Source organism: Phodopus roborovskii, unplaced genomic scaffold (genome assembly GCF_943737965.1).
Source record: "Phodopus roborovskii unplaced genomic scaffold, PHOROB, whole genome shotgun sequence".
In the NCBI taxonomy this organism is placed as follows: domain Eukaryota; kingdom Metazoa; phylum Chordata; class Mammalia; order Rodentia; family Cricetidae; genus Phodopus; species Phodopus roborovskii.
Window position 1 is genome coordinate 2,673,688 of NW_026126618.1, and position 15,841 is coordinate 2,689,528.

Consider the following 15,841-nt stretch of genomic DNA (forward strand, 5'->3'; position numbering starts at 1 on the left):
TGTGTGACGTGTGTGTGTGTGTGTGACGTGTGTGTGTGTGTGACGTGTGTGTGTGTGTGTGTGTGTGTGAAGGGCAGAAAGCACCCTAAGAGAACTGGCCTGAGGCAAGAACATACCTCCCAGGAAAGGTATGGTGTGGCATCCTGGACTGACACACCTTCTGGTCTCTTGGTGAGTTGATGATAAAATATAGAGGTTGAACCCTTGGGGAATGAGAAACCTTAAGAGATAGACAGATAATTGGCTCTGTTTGAACAATGTTTGCATGCTCTCTGCCGCAACTGTGAGACACCACACCAGCGTGACTAATGCCTCCTCTTCCCCGGCCTAAATTAGATTTTGATTGTGTTTCATGTCTATTCACTGAATCACAGATGTTTGAGGTAAAAAAGACCCAAACTTCTCAGGAACACCTCCCATGGAGAGTGTGGGATCGTCTGCACGGGCATGATACTACTACTATCCCCTTTCCACTCCAAGGTCTCACGAGTGCCGAAGCCACCCACAAGGGAGCTGCACCCGGAGAGCACCTGGGGCTGGCGGGACGCATGGGGACTCTGTTTATAGGAGATTAGCGGAGAAGCCCCCCCCCCAAGTGTGGCTCCTTGGTGACTGTTGCCCAGAGTGTCCTGTGCTGATAGATTTTCCCTAAGCCACTGCAGCTGGAGGTAGGAGCGAGCAGTTGAAGGTCCTACACTGCTCCTCGGTTGTCCATTCACTCCGACCACCCTGCTCCTTACTCCCTGCCCCCCCCCCATGAGTCAGTAGTAAATGCTTTGTTTGTTTGTCTTTCTTGCAGAACTTAGCCTATGAAATCATCCTAACCCTGGGACAGGCATTTGAGGTCGCTTACCAGCTAGCTCTGCAAGCAAGAAAAGGGGGTCATTCCTCCACGCTTCCAGAAAGCTTTGAAAACAAGCCCTCCAAACCCATCCCCAAGCCCCGCGTTAGCATTCGCAAATCAGTGGTAAGTAGAAGATGCCGGCATCTCTAAGCCTGGAGCCAGAGGGAAGGGGGTTGCAAGCAGAGCCCAGTGCTGTGGGAGAGGCCTTTAGAATCCAGCCTGCCCTCGCGGACCTTTCCCTTGGTCTCCTGCTGGCATGTGACCATCATCCCTACCCTGTCCTCCCATCTCAGAGAATCCTGTCCCCCACCCAAAGGTGCCAGAGAAAACCCCATTTTGGCTGCCACCTGCAACAGCAGCCTCGTGAGGGCAGAATACTGGCTGCTGCTTGTTTGTGACACGTCTTACCAGAAGGTCTAGAAAATTCTGGCATCCCATCAGGTCAGGCCTCTGCCCTCCAGAGAGATTCGCAGAGGCTCAAGGTGAAGATGCTCTAGTAGCCTCCTGGCAACAGCCAGATGCCACAGCTTCTGTGTCTTTCAAGAGGCCAAGGTGTCATCTTGGAGATGCCTGGGCCACATCCTGTGTGCCTTCCCTCTGGACAGCTGAAGCTCTTTGCAACCTAGTCACTGTTAGAAGGTGGCGCCTCTCCTCCTTGTCATCTGCCTCCCTCCAGGAACTCCCTCCCTTCCCTCCCTCCCACAGGCTCTGCAGACATCCTGTCCCAACAGGCTGGTATGACTTCAAAGCGGCCGCCTCTGGTAGTAGCAACACCCCAAAGCTGGAAGGCTCCCAGCCAGCTTCCACCATCCTGCATCCTAGAATCTCTGGGATTGGCACCGGGCAGGCCCCCAGAATGCATTGCCCCCTCACCCTGCAATCTTCCCATCTGCCACATTCTCTCCCAGCAGCTCTCAGCCTCCGTGTCATGAGGAAATAGACATTTTTAACCTCCGAAGAGAGGTTCCTTCCTTGGTGACGATGTGGCTCCCGGTTCACACCTTTGCGGCCCCTCCTGTGTTCTTGCTAACTTCCGCACTCGCAGGGGGGGGAGGAGGGGGGATGACCCCTCAGCATCTGGCCTCTTCGCCATCCCCGACATTCTCCTCTTCCATCCCAGAAGGGAGTGTTACACCAGTGGCTGTCCCTCTCAAATCCCACACTACACCCCACCCTTGACCTCCCTGCCTCAGGACCCACCCAGCCCATGTCCCCTGGCTCTCTATCGGCTCTCCATCGGCAGTCCTGACATACCCCCAAACTTGGAAGCGCCCATTCAACCTGTTTTTAAGCATCTCCACTTTCAAGTTTGGCCAACACAAATCCTTGCTTCTCTCCTCCCTCTTCTGGGCTCAGTAAACAGCACAACCCTGTACCCAAACCCACAACTCACCTTGACGGCTGTTGTGTTCACGCCTCTCCACTCAGCCCATGAGCAGAGCCCATTCTTTGCTCCCCTGGAACACACCTCCAGACTACCCACGCCTCTCTACTTCCTCATCACCCCCGTGGTCCAAGCCCAATGCCACCCCTCCCATCACTCCCTTTCGCCACACAGCGGAGATCACGGCACCCAGGAAATACCAAAAGCTAATGTCTCGCCGCATTTCAAAGGCCTTCCTGTTCCTTGACTATATACTACTCTGTCCTACGTAAGCCTTGGTGCCACTTGTCCCCTACCCCCTCCAGCTGTCCTAACCCCCCCCCCACCTGCATGGCCCACTCCATGGTTTCATTCCGGTCGGTCGACTGCATGAAGGAGCTTTTCCTGGCTGAAAGAGGCCTGGTCACACTGTAGCCCCCTTTTCACTCTGTAGTATTTGCTGGTGGGGTTTTTTTTTTTTTTTTTTTACTTACGACTTATTTCTGCCTCTCTTCCTCTATCCACAAAAATACCTGTTTCGTGAAGTATACTGGCATCCCCAGGGCCGGGTCCATAGCAGGCACTTGATGCGCATCTGTTCTTAAAGAAATGAGGTCCGGGGGGGGGGGTGGATTTATCGACTGTGTCTGTGGGTCTGATTAGGCTTCTGAGTGCCCAGGAATGCACAGCATGTTTGGGGGATTGTCACTTAGACTACTATATTCCTTCTCATGTGGGCTGGGTAGTCTGTTCACTGCGGGCGACTCCTTCGGGCTTACTGTGATCCTCGTAGACTTCTTCCAGAAGAGCACAGGGACTTTGCTGCCATAAGGGCTCATAGAATATTCATCTCTGGGAAACAGGAGAAATACACAGTGAAGAATGTTAATGTGTTTACCTGGTTCAGGATCCAGCCCCTTGCCAGGTTTCAGTATTCCCATTTCCTCAGCGGTGGTTGTTTACTGTTAGGAAATAGTGCTCCTAAGACCGCGGAGCCCTTCCCTCTGCCTATGGAGACTCCCTGGAAACGCGGCAGAAGGCAGTCCGATAGGCAAGGAGACACAGATCCTCCCAGCAGCCTCCAGCGGGCTAAAAAGCTGGTAGAGGAATACGGAACATGCCTTCCAGAAATTCCCTGGCCCAATTTACAGAGCAAAGTAGATGGCCAAAGGATGAGAGAGCCGTTAGCTTAACTGTGGTCTCCGGTCCATCTCCCCCTGGGATCTGTGCCTGCCTCTGTTCACCCCAGTACCTCTTATTCTGGTGGCCTGCTCATTGTCTTACCAGTACTTATTAATGTAAAAGTATTTACTGCATGCTTGCTTTGCAACACGAAAGCCTAAAAGCCCACCTTTATGGGCATCCATTGTGGAGAAGGAGTAGACAGGAAGTCTGCTCGCGCATGTAAGAGAGCAGAAGGCCGAAGCAGAGAAGTTGAGATGCCATTTTGTAGAGGGTGTGGCAGGCACAGCCTGTAGGAGAGAAAGTGGTGTTGGAGCCGAGACCAGGACCACCCCGGCTAGGAGCCAACGGGAGAGGAGAGAGAGGCTGTGCGCAAAAGTGGGTGCCCGAGGTCCCGCTTCGGGGCGGCACGGCAGAAAGGCAGCAGGCAAGTGGGTGGGCACGGCAGGGTCCTCATGAGGATTTATTTAGGGTTCTTCGGGACCCCGACGGAGGGAGCCTGAGCCCTGGGGGCGGGGCCGGGCCTCACTCGCGTCACCCTTGCAGGCCCCTGCAGAGTCGCTGTGCAGTGCAGGTGCGAAGGCGCGAACGCCGCCGGGTCCGCCCCGCAGCGCGGCTGGGCGCGCGGGGCCCGAGGTGGGGTTCCAGCGGCGCCCCCGCGGCCGCGCCGCCGCCCAGCTGCCGGATAACGGGCATCAGCCTTTCTGTTTTAAAGCAGATCGACCCTTCTGAGCAAAAGACTCTGGCCAATCTGCCGTGGATTGTGGAGCCGGGGCAAGAAGCCAAGAGGGGCATTAATACCAAGTATGAAACCACGATTTTCTGATAGCCGCCGCCCCGTCCTCGCGGTGCCTTGCTCGCCAAGCAGTCCCCGCAGCAGGCTTTCCTTCGCGCCTCCGTGTCCACCGCCCGGGAGGAAGACTGCTCAGCTCGCGTGGCCTGCGCCGGCCATCCCTAGGGAGCTTTCTGCCAGCCAGACTTTGCCGCCCCTAGAGGCGCGGGGCGCGGGGCTGCGCGGGGCGCCCCAACTCCGCTGCCACCGCCTCCGAGGTACTGCTCAACTGCCCCGTACTTGCTTTGCTTTAGTTGGGGAGAATACCTTTTTACAAGCGAAAGGGGGTCTCCAGTACTGCCTAAACATCTTGGGTTTAAGTTCTCACCGTCATTTGAAGGGAAAGTCAGAACAGGACTATCCCCACCCCCACTCACCCCCAAAAGCACCTGTAAAATCATTGTTACCATGCAAAAAGACAAAGCAACCCTCACGATTGCCAGGAAATTCCGTCTCCCGATTTCTATATTTGTGGATTTTATATGTAATCAAATAACGTCAGATAAAGGAAACCTTTATTGAATGATTCAAAAATTTAAAAATGATTTAAAACAGAGGAATTTATTATGCACAGAAAACAAGGCGTCTTGTATTAAATATTTTTATTAAAAGAATGTTTCATTAATGCATTCAAAGGAACACTAGGTTTGTTGTGCGGGATGTTTTGGTTTCATTTGAAGTGACTTCATCCCTACTGCTACTGCACGAGGACCGGCTCAGTTGTGGCAAACCCATGTCTGTCCAGAGAGCAGGAGATCCGGCTTGCGTTCGCGAATGCTGATGCAGCCATAGCCCGCACAAGTTCTTGTTTTAACCTTCAAAGTGTTTTAAAGAACATGTTTAACAAAAGAAAAAAAAAATATATATATATATATATAAAAATCTAGGGCTCCTGCTGTCAAGATTTCTGTCGTGGGAACCTTGTTTGAGAACGGTGTTAATAAAATTATATTGCAAAATTTTTTTCTAGAAAAAAATAAATAACACAAAAAAAGAAGAAATTCCAAAGTAATAAAGACTTTTCTTGAAACAGATTAAAAAAAATGTTTGCTTACTACTTGATTAAATAAATTTACTTACGTTTCTTTAAGGTATTTTAATTTTTTAACGTCTCTGTGGAGTATTTGTATGATACCATAATGTATATTTCTGTAGAATCAAATTATATAAACAGTACCAATATCATTATAGAAAAATAACATTTTAATGTATATTGTTCTAACCGATCATATTGTGAATCATTTTGAAGTTCATTATAGCGATATTGATAAATGGTGAACTTGTCTTAATGTTTTTTTATTAACCAATATTATTTTAAAACTGAGATTATCACATTCATCAGTTGGTGAGTTTTGAAGAAAAACTAAATTTCATTTCAACTGACAAATGTATATGGTTTTAGTTCAGTGTTGAAGAATTTTAATACAATATTAAATTACTTGAACTGAATAGTTCCTTGTATATATTTTGCCTATTCACTGTTGATATGTATGTAATAAACTGAGAGGAAAATAACACTGAAATATGGTACCAAAAGGAACGTGTACAGGAAGGAGGGAAGCAGCCACTGGCTTTACTGAAACACAAAGCATATGTGTAAATAAGCTTGGGCTTCCAGTTATAGATTTTGTAATTTTTTGTCATTATTTATATCCTATTTAAAAAGCACACAAAATAAATCAGAAACACAGTGACTGGTGCTTGGCAACCTTCTGTGAGCACCTCCCCACTGCCACCGAGGAGCCGGACCAAAGGCCCCGCCCTCTCAGCGTCCACAGATAGAGCTGTTGTTATTGTTGTTGTTGTTCTTTACAATTGGCAACAACACTGAGAAAAACTTGCTCCTTTCCAAGTTCACACAGACTGGAAAAGAAACGCTGTCTTCCAGAGCTTGAATTTAAGGTGGCATATAAGGGGGAATTGGTAAGAAAGACATTTCTACAACAGGGAAGCCCGCCCCCCTCAAATGGACTGCTTATGTAGCACAGCATATGTAGCTTGCTTGGGGAAGCATCCGCTATATATCCTTTACATCCACTAGACTTTTAATTTTTGTTTTCCTAAAACATATGCACCAACTGTGTTAAGTTGGGTGATGGGCGGGCCAGTCAGAGCCCCTGTAGTCAGTGACTGCCATGCTGCACATCCTTTGACCTTCAGATCACACACTGCCCAATCCATGACTGCTACCCTTGGAACCCCAAAGCAGTCTTAGGGTGTTCTCTGCCTGTCATACAGCAGCCTGGAGCTTTACACGCGAAAGAGCTAACCCAGGGAAAGCCCGGACCCTGGGACACGCTCGTCAGGAGCTCGTCTCTCCTGACGGAGGCTGTGGGCTGAGGGTTCCTACCAAAGCTTCCTCTGGGCCAGCTGGCTTTTGTCCTCTCCAGTCATCCTGTAATAAATCATCTCTGTTCATCACATGCATTTTTGTATCCATGATGGTTCCAGCCGGAAGCACACGGTACACTCCAGCTGGGAGAAATTAACAGATAAATGGCTGGCGTTGTGGTGATACGGCTTGTCTCCTCGTGCTGGTAGCTATGTGGCAGTGTTAGCTCCTCCAGAATGGGGGACACACAGTTGTAATGACCCTCAGAGAAGGCAGCAGGTATGAGCCTGAGCTCCCTCTCTATTCCTTACCCTCTACATGCATGACACAGGGACACAAGAGCAGCCCATGGCCAGGGCAGGGCAGGGAATTAAAGGAACAAGCCCAGAGCAGAAAAGCCAGCCCAGGCATGGGAGATGGACTCTTAGCTGATTTTTTTTTTTTTTAATTTAAGGAAAACCTGATTATTTGATAAATTCAGCAACCTGAAGGTAAAAGGGACAGCCCTTAAATGCTAACATTAATCAAAAGAGAACTTAAATGCCCCCCTTTACAGAAGGACTTGAATTTAATAGATCCATCTAATTTCTTTCTTATTAAATGGTGTTCTGTAATAAATCTGAATGAATGAACCATATGAAAATTATGCTCGGCCTGTTAATAAGTCATGAAAGTGTTTTTTCTCAAGTTGGGCTGCTTGGGAATGTCGCTAGTCTATCTGATACTTGATAACATGGAATAAAAGTTTAAGCTTAAAGGGCGTGTGGCCACACTCTCAAAACTCAGCAAAAAAATTTGCACTTGGACTCCAAGTCATGTTACTCCTATTTCTAAAAAGAATTGAAAATTTGAGGAGCAGTCTAGCTTCCAGTGAGCTAGGATGTAATGTCTGTGTTCAGAAATATATATATATATGGAATAAAGCCTCTTTACTGACATTACATCTTTTCTCTGTCTGCTGGCCATTCCATGAGTACATTTTGTATGAAAAGCACTATGATGGTTATAAACATTGTCTTAATAGAAACAATGACCAACCAACATAGACCAGAAGCCTCTGCCAGGGCAGCTACAGCCATGGTCCCCACAAGTCCACCTGGCCTCACAAACATTTGCTGTGGCTGGCCCCAGGAACAGAGCTGTGCTTCCCCGGGAACTCCGTTTCCAAGCAGAGCACAACCTGTGCACTAGGGTCAGGCCTGCCCAGTCACCATCCAGCATTTCCCTGAGCCCACAGAGGGACTTAATTTGACCTCCAGGCTTCCACTCAAGTCAATCTACCTACTGAAAATTCACCCAGTTTTCCTTCTACCTGCTGTGGTAGATGACTCTAGACCCAGCATATTGTCCTCTGTGTGTAATTCAGACCCATAGCTTTATATCATTGTCAAAACAGTTTTTTCTGTTTTATAAACACAGAGACCTGTGTTTATAAAAGCTGCCTGAGCCTTGAACTTTCTGGGAGAGGGTCATGATGGAGGCAAGGGAGAGGGGAGCTGCTCACCTTCAGTGGGGTCACCACGCTGTCTGCCACAGCTGGGGCAGACTCGATTCAACCAAGTAGAGAAAGGTGGAATCCGGTGACAGACATAAGATGTGCCTGCTGTGTAGGGTCCCCAGAGTTCACCATGGCCTAATGGGAAAGCCAAGACAAGTCAGGCTTATAGTCAACGTCAACTCACAGTGTGCTAATAAATGCTACCTACCGAAGTAATCCATCCCCAGGACCCAATATAACTGTCCTCTGAGGTCTCCATGACTCAATCACTGTCCCCACAGGGCCAGAGCATGCTACTCTCCCGCACAGGAGGCCCCCAAGGCAGCACCAGGAAATAGCTGAGACAGCCCCAGGAAGGCACTATGTCAACCTTTTTCTGAGAGACCGATTTCTCCACATTTCTTTTTTGTTTTGTTTTTTGGGGGGGGGAGAGACAGGAATTCCAATGTATTGAATGTTGAGTTGTGAGATTGAGGAGAAGAAAGGCATTTCTGGCGTGTTTTATCAGCATTTCCAGGGTGTGCTATCTTCAGAACCCCTGGCTGATAAGAAGCGGCTGTACCTGAGCTCCCACTGATTGTCAAGAGTAGAAAGGAAGCTTTCTAAGAAGGCTGGGTTCTTACAGGAAAGCAACACATTTTCAAATGTTAGCAACTAACCCATTGTTTAAAAGCTAAGTGTGGGGTTGGTGAGAAGGCTCATTGGGAAAAGCACCTGCCAGGACAACCTGAATTCCTTCCCTGGAACCCGCCTAACGGTGGGGAAAGAGAAGAAACTCCGTAGAGCTGTCCTCCGACCACATGCATATGGCACAAGGCAGGCAGGGTGGACGGGGCGGAGGTTAGGGGTTGTTGACACTGCTTGCCTGGTACTTTATTACTTTAAGATAATTATAAACTGAAGCTGGTGTAGCCATGGCTTCAACCAGGGAGTGGTTGGATTTTCCTTCATGCAGCATGAATTTTTGGACACAGGTGGTACAGGCTGTGATGGCGGCTGTCTGTCACCGTAATCCCAAGGTTCATCTAGATTCCTACACTCTGCCAACCTTAGTATGTGGCTTCTGTTATCAGGGTTAAGCCCTCATCTTTTCTGGTTTTTTTTTTTTTTGTTTTGTTTTGTTTTGTTTTGTTTTTGTTTTTGTTTTTTTGGTTTTGTTTTGTTTTGTTTTGTTTTTTGAGGCAGGATCTCTATCCTGGCACTCGCTCTATAGACCAAGTTGGCCTTGAATGCACAGACATGCACCTGCCTCCGCCTCCAAGTGCTGGGACTAAAGGCATGTGCCACCACTGCCCGACCTTATGACCTCATCGTCTCAATGTGGCTGCCAGAACACTGTCCTGAGTGCCTCAGAGTGCTCATGTTCCAGACAGGAGGAAAGATAGTAAGGACTACAGACAGTATTGTTATCTGGGTGACCAAGCTTTTGAGAACTTTCCAGAAAGCTCCACCCTACAACCTCATAAAGCTCCCTGGCCTCTCTCCTTACTAGGGTTCCAAAAAAAAAAAAAAAAAATGTGATGGCTATTGTTATTTTTAACAGAGCACACTAAAATCCCAACAAGGTAAAGGCTGTTAGTGAAGGAACAGAGAAAGGCTGGATTTGGGGGCAGTCATCACAGGAATAGGTAAAATGCAAACACAAGCTCACACAGGTAAGAAGGCAGAGTCTGTAGAGGTGCTGGTGATAATCCTGGCAGAGTGTGCTCCGTGAATTATGTCCCCAAACCCAACTAAGGGCAAGCCCTTCATTTGTGCTGGCACACACTTGTGCTGCATGGCTACAGAGACCATGATGGCAGAGTAAGCTCCAGAAGCAGCACACACAACACAGGGGCATTCAGCTGTAGTGCAGAGGGGACCAGCCTGGCCAGGTATCATGGCCAAGGGCAGAGGGCTTGATCATCCTGGAATCACATGGGAACTTCAAAAACTCTTTCCGGAGTCCCATCTCCTGGGAGAGGGTGAGGTCTGTCTGGGTTGTGGGAATTCTAGCCACTGTGGTGAGGGAAATGTGAAGCAAGGCACTCCCTCAGAACTGCCCACACCAGCCGTTCCCGCCAGAGTCTTAGGAATACCAAACCATTTGCTGGGGCCACACAGCACTTGCACTCAGCTCATTGGCCAACCATGCCGACCTGTGCCAGCATGCCCAAGCCATGGGTCAGGTAAGCCCACAGTCGTAAGCATCCCCCATTCCCAGTCCTCCTGGACTGCTCCAATGGTGTACACACAGTCCAAAGGGAATGAAGTTTGGACCCCTAGGGAAGAGAGCAGATGACACCTTCCCTGCTTAGCAAAGACACTCTTGAAAGCCAACAGCCATAGGGAGAAGTTGCTCAGATGGAACTGTGTTCTCTGGAGCAGAAGCAGCGGGAGCCTAGGCAATGAGTGATGAACCCTGGGCAGGACAGGAATGATGTTTGTGACAGGGACAGAGTTACTGTGGCCTATGTCACAGGCCTGACATGTTCTCCTTTGCCTCCCATAATTCTAACCCTAACCCCGCCCCTAACCCTAGCCTCGCCCCTAACACTAATCAACACTAATCCTAACTCCGCCCCAACACTAACTAACCCTAACCCTGGGAGGTCACTGGCTCCTTGGCAAACCCCAAACCAGCAAGAGAACTCTAAAAAAAAAAGAAAAAGAAAAAAAAAAAAAAGAAGATGGATGGAACCTAGAAACAGCATCTGATATTGCCCTAGGGCCTGCATGTCCAAACACACATGCACATGTGCATATACGCTGCACACACACACACACACACACACACACACACACACACACACACACACACACACTTGAAAGTAGCAACAGACCCCGCTAAAGGAGAGTCAGGGTTACTGCTAACAACTTCCCACACTCAATGCTACAGTCCCTGAGAACCAAGAGCAGACCTGCAGCTGCCAAGTGCTTGCAAACCCAAAGCATCCCCGCCTCCGCTGCCCACCAGGCTCCCATCAGAGAGCCTCCCAGTAAGCACCAAGATGGGAACTCTGAGGACCAGAGGCAGAAAACATCTTCTCATGCTGACTGTGGGAGCTGAGAGCTGATGCATCGCTCATGCTGCCTGAGGCAGAGAAAAGGATGCTTTCAGACTCTCCCGCCCCAGGCTTCAGCAGGAGGGCCAGGCTGAGTTACCACCGAGGCAGGCAGATAAATTGCCAAGATCTTGCTCCCCATTTGTCTATAGCCTAGAGGGATGTATGCATGGGTGCATTTCCAGGCAGGTAACTAACATCTTGCAGCACTGTCTTGAGATCCACTTAGATCGTGAGTGGAGAGCACCCTGCCCACAGCTTGGCACTGGAAGCCTTCTCAAAAAGTCCAGCCTTCTGTAAGGAGTAGGGTTTTCTCAGCCCTCCGCCTGGTCTTGTCCCGCCGCCCCGCCAGCCCCAAATAACACACAGAGACTCTGTATTTGATATGATGCTGTTGGCCAGGTACTAGTTTCTTATCGGCTAGCTCTGCCTTAATTATTAACCCATTTTTGCTAATCTAGTATTTCCACGTGGTCTTCTCTTACCGGGGAGCCAGCTGGCATTCTGCTTTCTCCAGACTCTCCATCTTGACTCTCCTTCCTACTTCCTCTTTCCTCCTTGTCTCCTAGTCCCTCCTATCTTCCTTTCCTATTGGCCAACAGTGCTTTATTCATTAACCAGTATGAGAAACATATACAGAATGACATCTCCCATCATCTCCTCTTTTCTGTCTAAATGAAAAGAAGGGTTTTAACCTTAACATAGCAAAATATATAACACAACAGTTATCCAATAAGAATCACAGTTAACAATATTTAGTCCATTAACATTTAGCAAGATTAAAAGAAACTATTCTATCATCTATCCTATATTTGTGAGTCTAAAGTCCTATATGTAACTTATCTTTAAGTTTAACTAAGGAAAACTATAACCATAACTATTTGTCTTCAACCCCTTCAAAGACCACAGAAGGATAATACATAAACTCTAGAAATGACAGAGACAACTCACTGCCTGGTCACCCAAAGTTCTTTTGTAATCTTCCATCTTCAGCCCATAGGCCATAGTGTGTCTGGCAGACTCCTCAGCAAAGCAGGAAACTTTAAACTGTCTTCTTGTATTGGCAGTTTGTCAGTCACTTTTCTCTGTGTCCTACAGATTGTCTGGCAGACTCTTCCATGAAGCAGGAACTCTGTAGCAATGTCCATCTTGAATCAGCAGTCACATTTCTGTGGGTCCTGCATGTCCAGTTTATACAGCATAAAGTCAAACAGTCCAGAAAAGAGCAGTATCTTGTCCAAATGGCTAGTCTTGCCACATTGGAAGCAAACTTTATAACGCGTTTCTTTAATGTCCATCTTCCTTTCTGATACAGGTATTGCCAGGAGCAGTTATGTCTCACTGTCAAGAAAAACCCTAAACCATTTTTAATGCCATATTCTGTAGGTCTTTGAAAGGTTTGAAGAATACCTATCCATCTCGAATACATCTTGAAAACCTAACTAACTTAATTCTAAGTTTTGACTATCATAGGTAACTATCTATAACCTGCATTAAATTATACATTATATTTTAAATGAGCTATATAAACACAATACCTTAACAAGAGGAGAAATATACATATCACAAAATTGACCTTAAATTGTATCAATAAATGAAAATCCATTCCAAAACAAAGTATTCATATCTATACCATAATCCCCTTTTTACCTTTGAAAACATATTGATTGTGATCATTAACCATTTATAACCAACCACATTTAAATGAAAACAAACATTTATAAACAATATTTGGGAATTTGGGCGTCGTTCTTTCCAAACTACTTCCTGCTGACAGGGGGCGCTGTCATGGGGATCCTAAGAGGATGCAGAAATCCTGGTTGTAGTCTTCGAGGCTGCTTTGAATGTTGAATGTTGGATCACCAGCGACTCTGTTTCAGGGGGTCTGGCTTGATCAAACCACATTAGTCTGGAAGGAATCCACAGCTTTTCATTTTCTGTGGGAACAAAAATAGAAATCCTTTTCCCCAGTAACTTGTCCTTAGACTTAAATTTTGATGTCAAAGCATTTTTAAAATATATAAATTGATTTAATCCAGCAGTATTTCCTTTAACAGTTGTTTCCTCAGCAGTCAAACGATATAAAGATAACAGAACAGCATAGTATCCACATTCTTTTTGTGCTTCCCATCTTTATGTGGCCTTTTTATTACTCTGTTTTTTCTACTTCTATTTTTTTTATTTTTTGAGACAGGGTTTCTCTGTATAACTCTTATCTGTCCTGGAATTTACTCTGCATACCAGGTTTACTTTGAAATCACAAGATCTGCTTGCCTCTGTCTCCCAAGTACTGGGATTAAAGGTGTGTGCCACCACACCCAGCGGTTCTCTGTCTTTTTAAAGCCATTTATTTTCCCCAAGCCTACGTATATTTTAAAACACTGTAAACCTTTAGAGGTTTTCTTAATGTGAATCTCTCTTTACTGTAAATCTTTATCTTTTTCTGGCCACTAGTCTCTTATCTGGTAAACAACAACATTGCTAAAATGAAAATCATAGCTGTGTCAGCCGCGGTTTATCAAAGATGGCAGCGGCTATTTTACCACCAGCACTGAGAGCTGTGCTCACTGCCTTGGTCTGCATGCTGCCGGCTTGGAGATGTGTCACTGCCATTGCAAGCTCTCATACACACCAATAAATTATTAGCAGTGGTTTTTAAAAGCCGTGCGGTTTTTTGCCGCTTATGCTGAGTCAAGAATCCTCCCTTAAAGGAGTTGTGCAAATATCTGCTTGTCTCTCGCAAAGCAGAGTTCAACCGAGAAAAATGCTGCTACCAAGAAACCTTCCTTGTCTCCGTTCTTTTGTTTCTAAAACCCTTTTTTAAGCTTTTGTTAAATTTTAAGTGGAAGTTCTTACTAGCCACATGGGCTCCATATGTAAGGAGTAGGGTTTTCTCCGCCCGCCGCCGGTCTTGTCCGGCCGCCCCGCCAGCCCCAAATAACACACAGAGACCCTGTATTTGATATGATGCTGTTGGCCAGGTACTAGTTTCTTATCGGCTAGCTCTGTCTTAATTATTAACCCATTTCTGCTAATCTAGTATTTCCATGTGGTCTTCTCTTACCGGGGAGCCGGCCAGCATTCTGCTTTCTCCAGACTCCATGCTGACTCCTCCTTCCTACTTCCTCTTTCCTCCTTGTCTCCTAGTCCCTCCTATCTTCCTTTCCTATTGGCCAAGAGTGCTTTATTCATTAACCAGTATGAGAAACATGTACAGAATGACATCTCCCATCAGCCTTCCCTCCATTCTTTCCTCCTAAACTGCATTTGTGGCTCTCGGGAGTTAACACACATGGGCTGGAGTTGTGGCTCAGCTAGTAGAGGGCTTGTCTGTTATGAAAAACGCCCCCAGGGTGTCCGTTTGTTTGATCTCCAGCACTGCATGAAACACATGTGAGGATACACACCTGTAAGCCCAGCAGTCGAGCAGGAGGATTAGAAGTTCAAGGCCAGCCTGGGCTATGTGAGTTCAAGGCCAGCCTAGGCTTCTAGGTTCCATGAAATCCTGTCTTTAAAAACACATCCCAAGATGAGGAAGCTAGAATCACTGTCAAGCCAAGGGGGCAGAAAGAATATCTCAAAATTCATTACACACGCTGGTGGATAATCTTCCCCAAATACTGAAACTCAAGGCTGTGGCCCCCAGATTGGTCATCTGCACGAAACAGAGCCACCTGAAACCATGGCTGATACTGGATAGCTGGTACCAGTATGGTGGGGCTGGGCTTCCCAAAAAAAGGAAAGCCAGGGTTGGGTGCTAGCCCTAGCATTGTCACTGGTGCCCGGGGGTTAGTTCTTCCAAAACTATTGTCGTGCACAAATATAATTCCAACACTTGGAAGAGTGAAGCAGGAGGATTGGGAGCTCAAGGCAAGCCTGGAATGAGTCCTTGTCTCAAAATAAGGGGGCGGGGGCAGGGGCGTGGAGAGAATTACATGATGGTTCAGTGAGTAAAAACACTTGCCACCACCCCTGACGATGTAAGTTCAATCCCCAAGACCACATGGTAGGCTGACTCCTGTCCTCTGAACTCCACATTCATGCTATGGCGTCAGCATGCACACGCGCACACGCACACACAATAATAGTCTGCAAATCTCCAGCACTGTGGAGATGGAATGAGAGTGGCCCATGCCTATGGCAGATGGGAAGTGCTTCAGAGGATGAGAAATACCATGGTCTCTAACTCCTCAGAATATTCCCCAGCACGCACGCTCACACACACACACACACACACACACACACACACACACACTCCGTGGTCAAGTCCTTCTCAGATACTGAGAGCCCCGGGAGCTGCTCGGCAGCTCAGACCCCGGCCTTGGATAGGCATAGTCCAAGGTGAAGGGAAATAAACTTCTATAGAGGTGCATCCTCTATAAACCTGTTCACTGTGAATTCCCAGTCCTGGAGCTCTGGCCTCATAAATGAATTTACAGTGAACACTGGCAACTCACTTTCTAGAATCATAAAGTGAAACTTGCCCAAGTTTTAGACGTCTCATACCAGCAGGAGACTCAGGAGCAAATCGCCATCAATGCTAAGTAACTTCAAAGGCCTGGTCTCTGGTGGACACCACATTTGATTCAATTCTTCTGCCCCTTCCATGTGAACAGACGCCTGGAAGGATATTCCGTCTCTGCAGTCAACCTCCTAGCCCTAGAGTAACCGGGGTTCTCATTCGGGCATATTAATAACTGCTTAACATACACACCGTCCTGCAGGGACGAGATGTGAGCAAGCAAT

The 15,841-nt window shown here is 47.3% G+C and overlaps 1 protein-coding gene across 1 annotated transcript in view; it reads left to right on the forward strand.

Annotated features, from left to right (window-relative positions):
• Positions 1 to 4,326, forward strand: part of Anks1b (ankyrin repeat and sterile alpha motif domain containing 1B) — an 878,091-nt gene extending 873,765 nt beyond the window's left edge. Inside the window, exons 26-27 of the mRNA XM_051206268.1 lie at positions 800 to 967; positions 4,105 to 4,326. Of these exons, the coding sequence (XP_051062225.1) occupies positions 800 to 967; positions 4,105 to 4,215 (279 nt within the window). The 3' untranslated portion in view covers positions 4,216 to 4,326. The remainder of the gene's footprint in view (positions 1 to 799; positions 968 to 4,104) is intronic.
• The last annotated feature ends 11,515 nt before the right edge of the window (positions 4,327 to 15,841 follow it).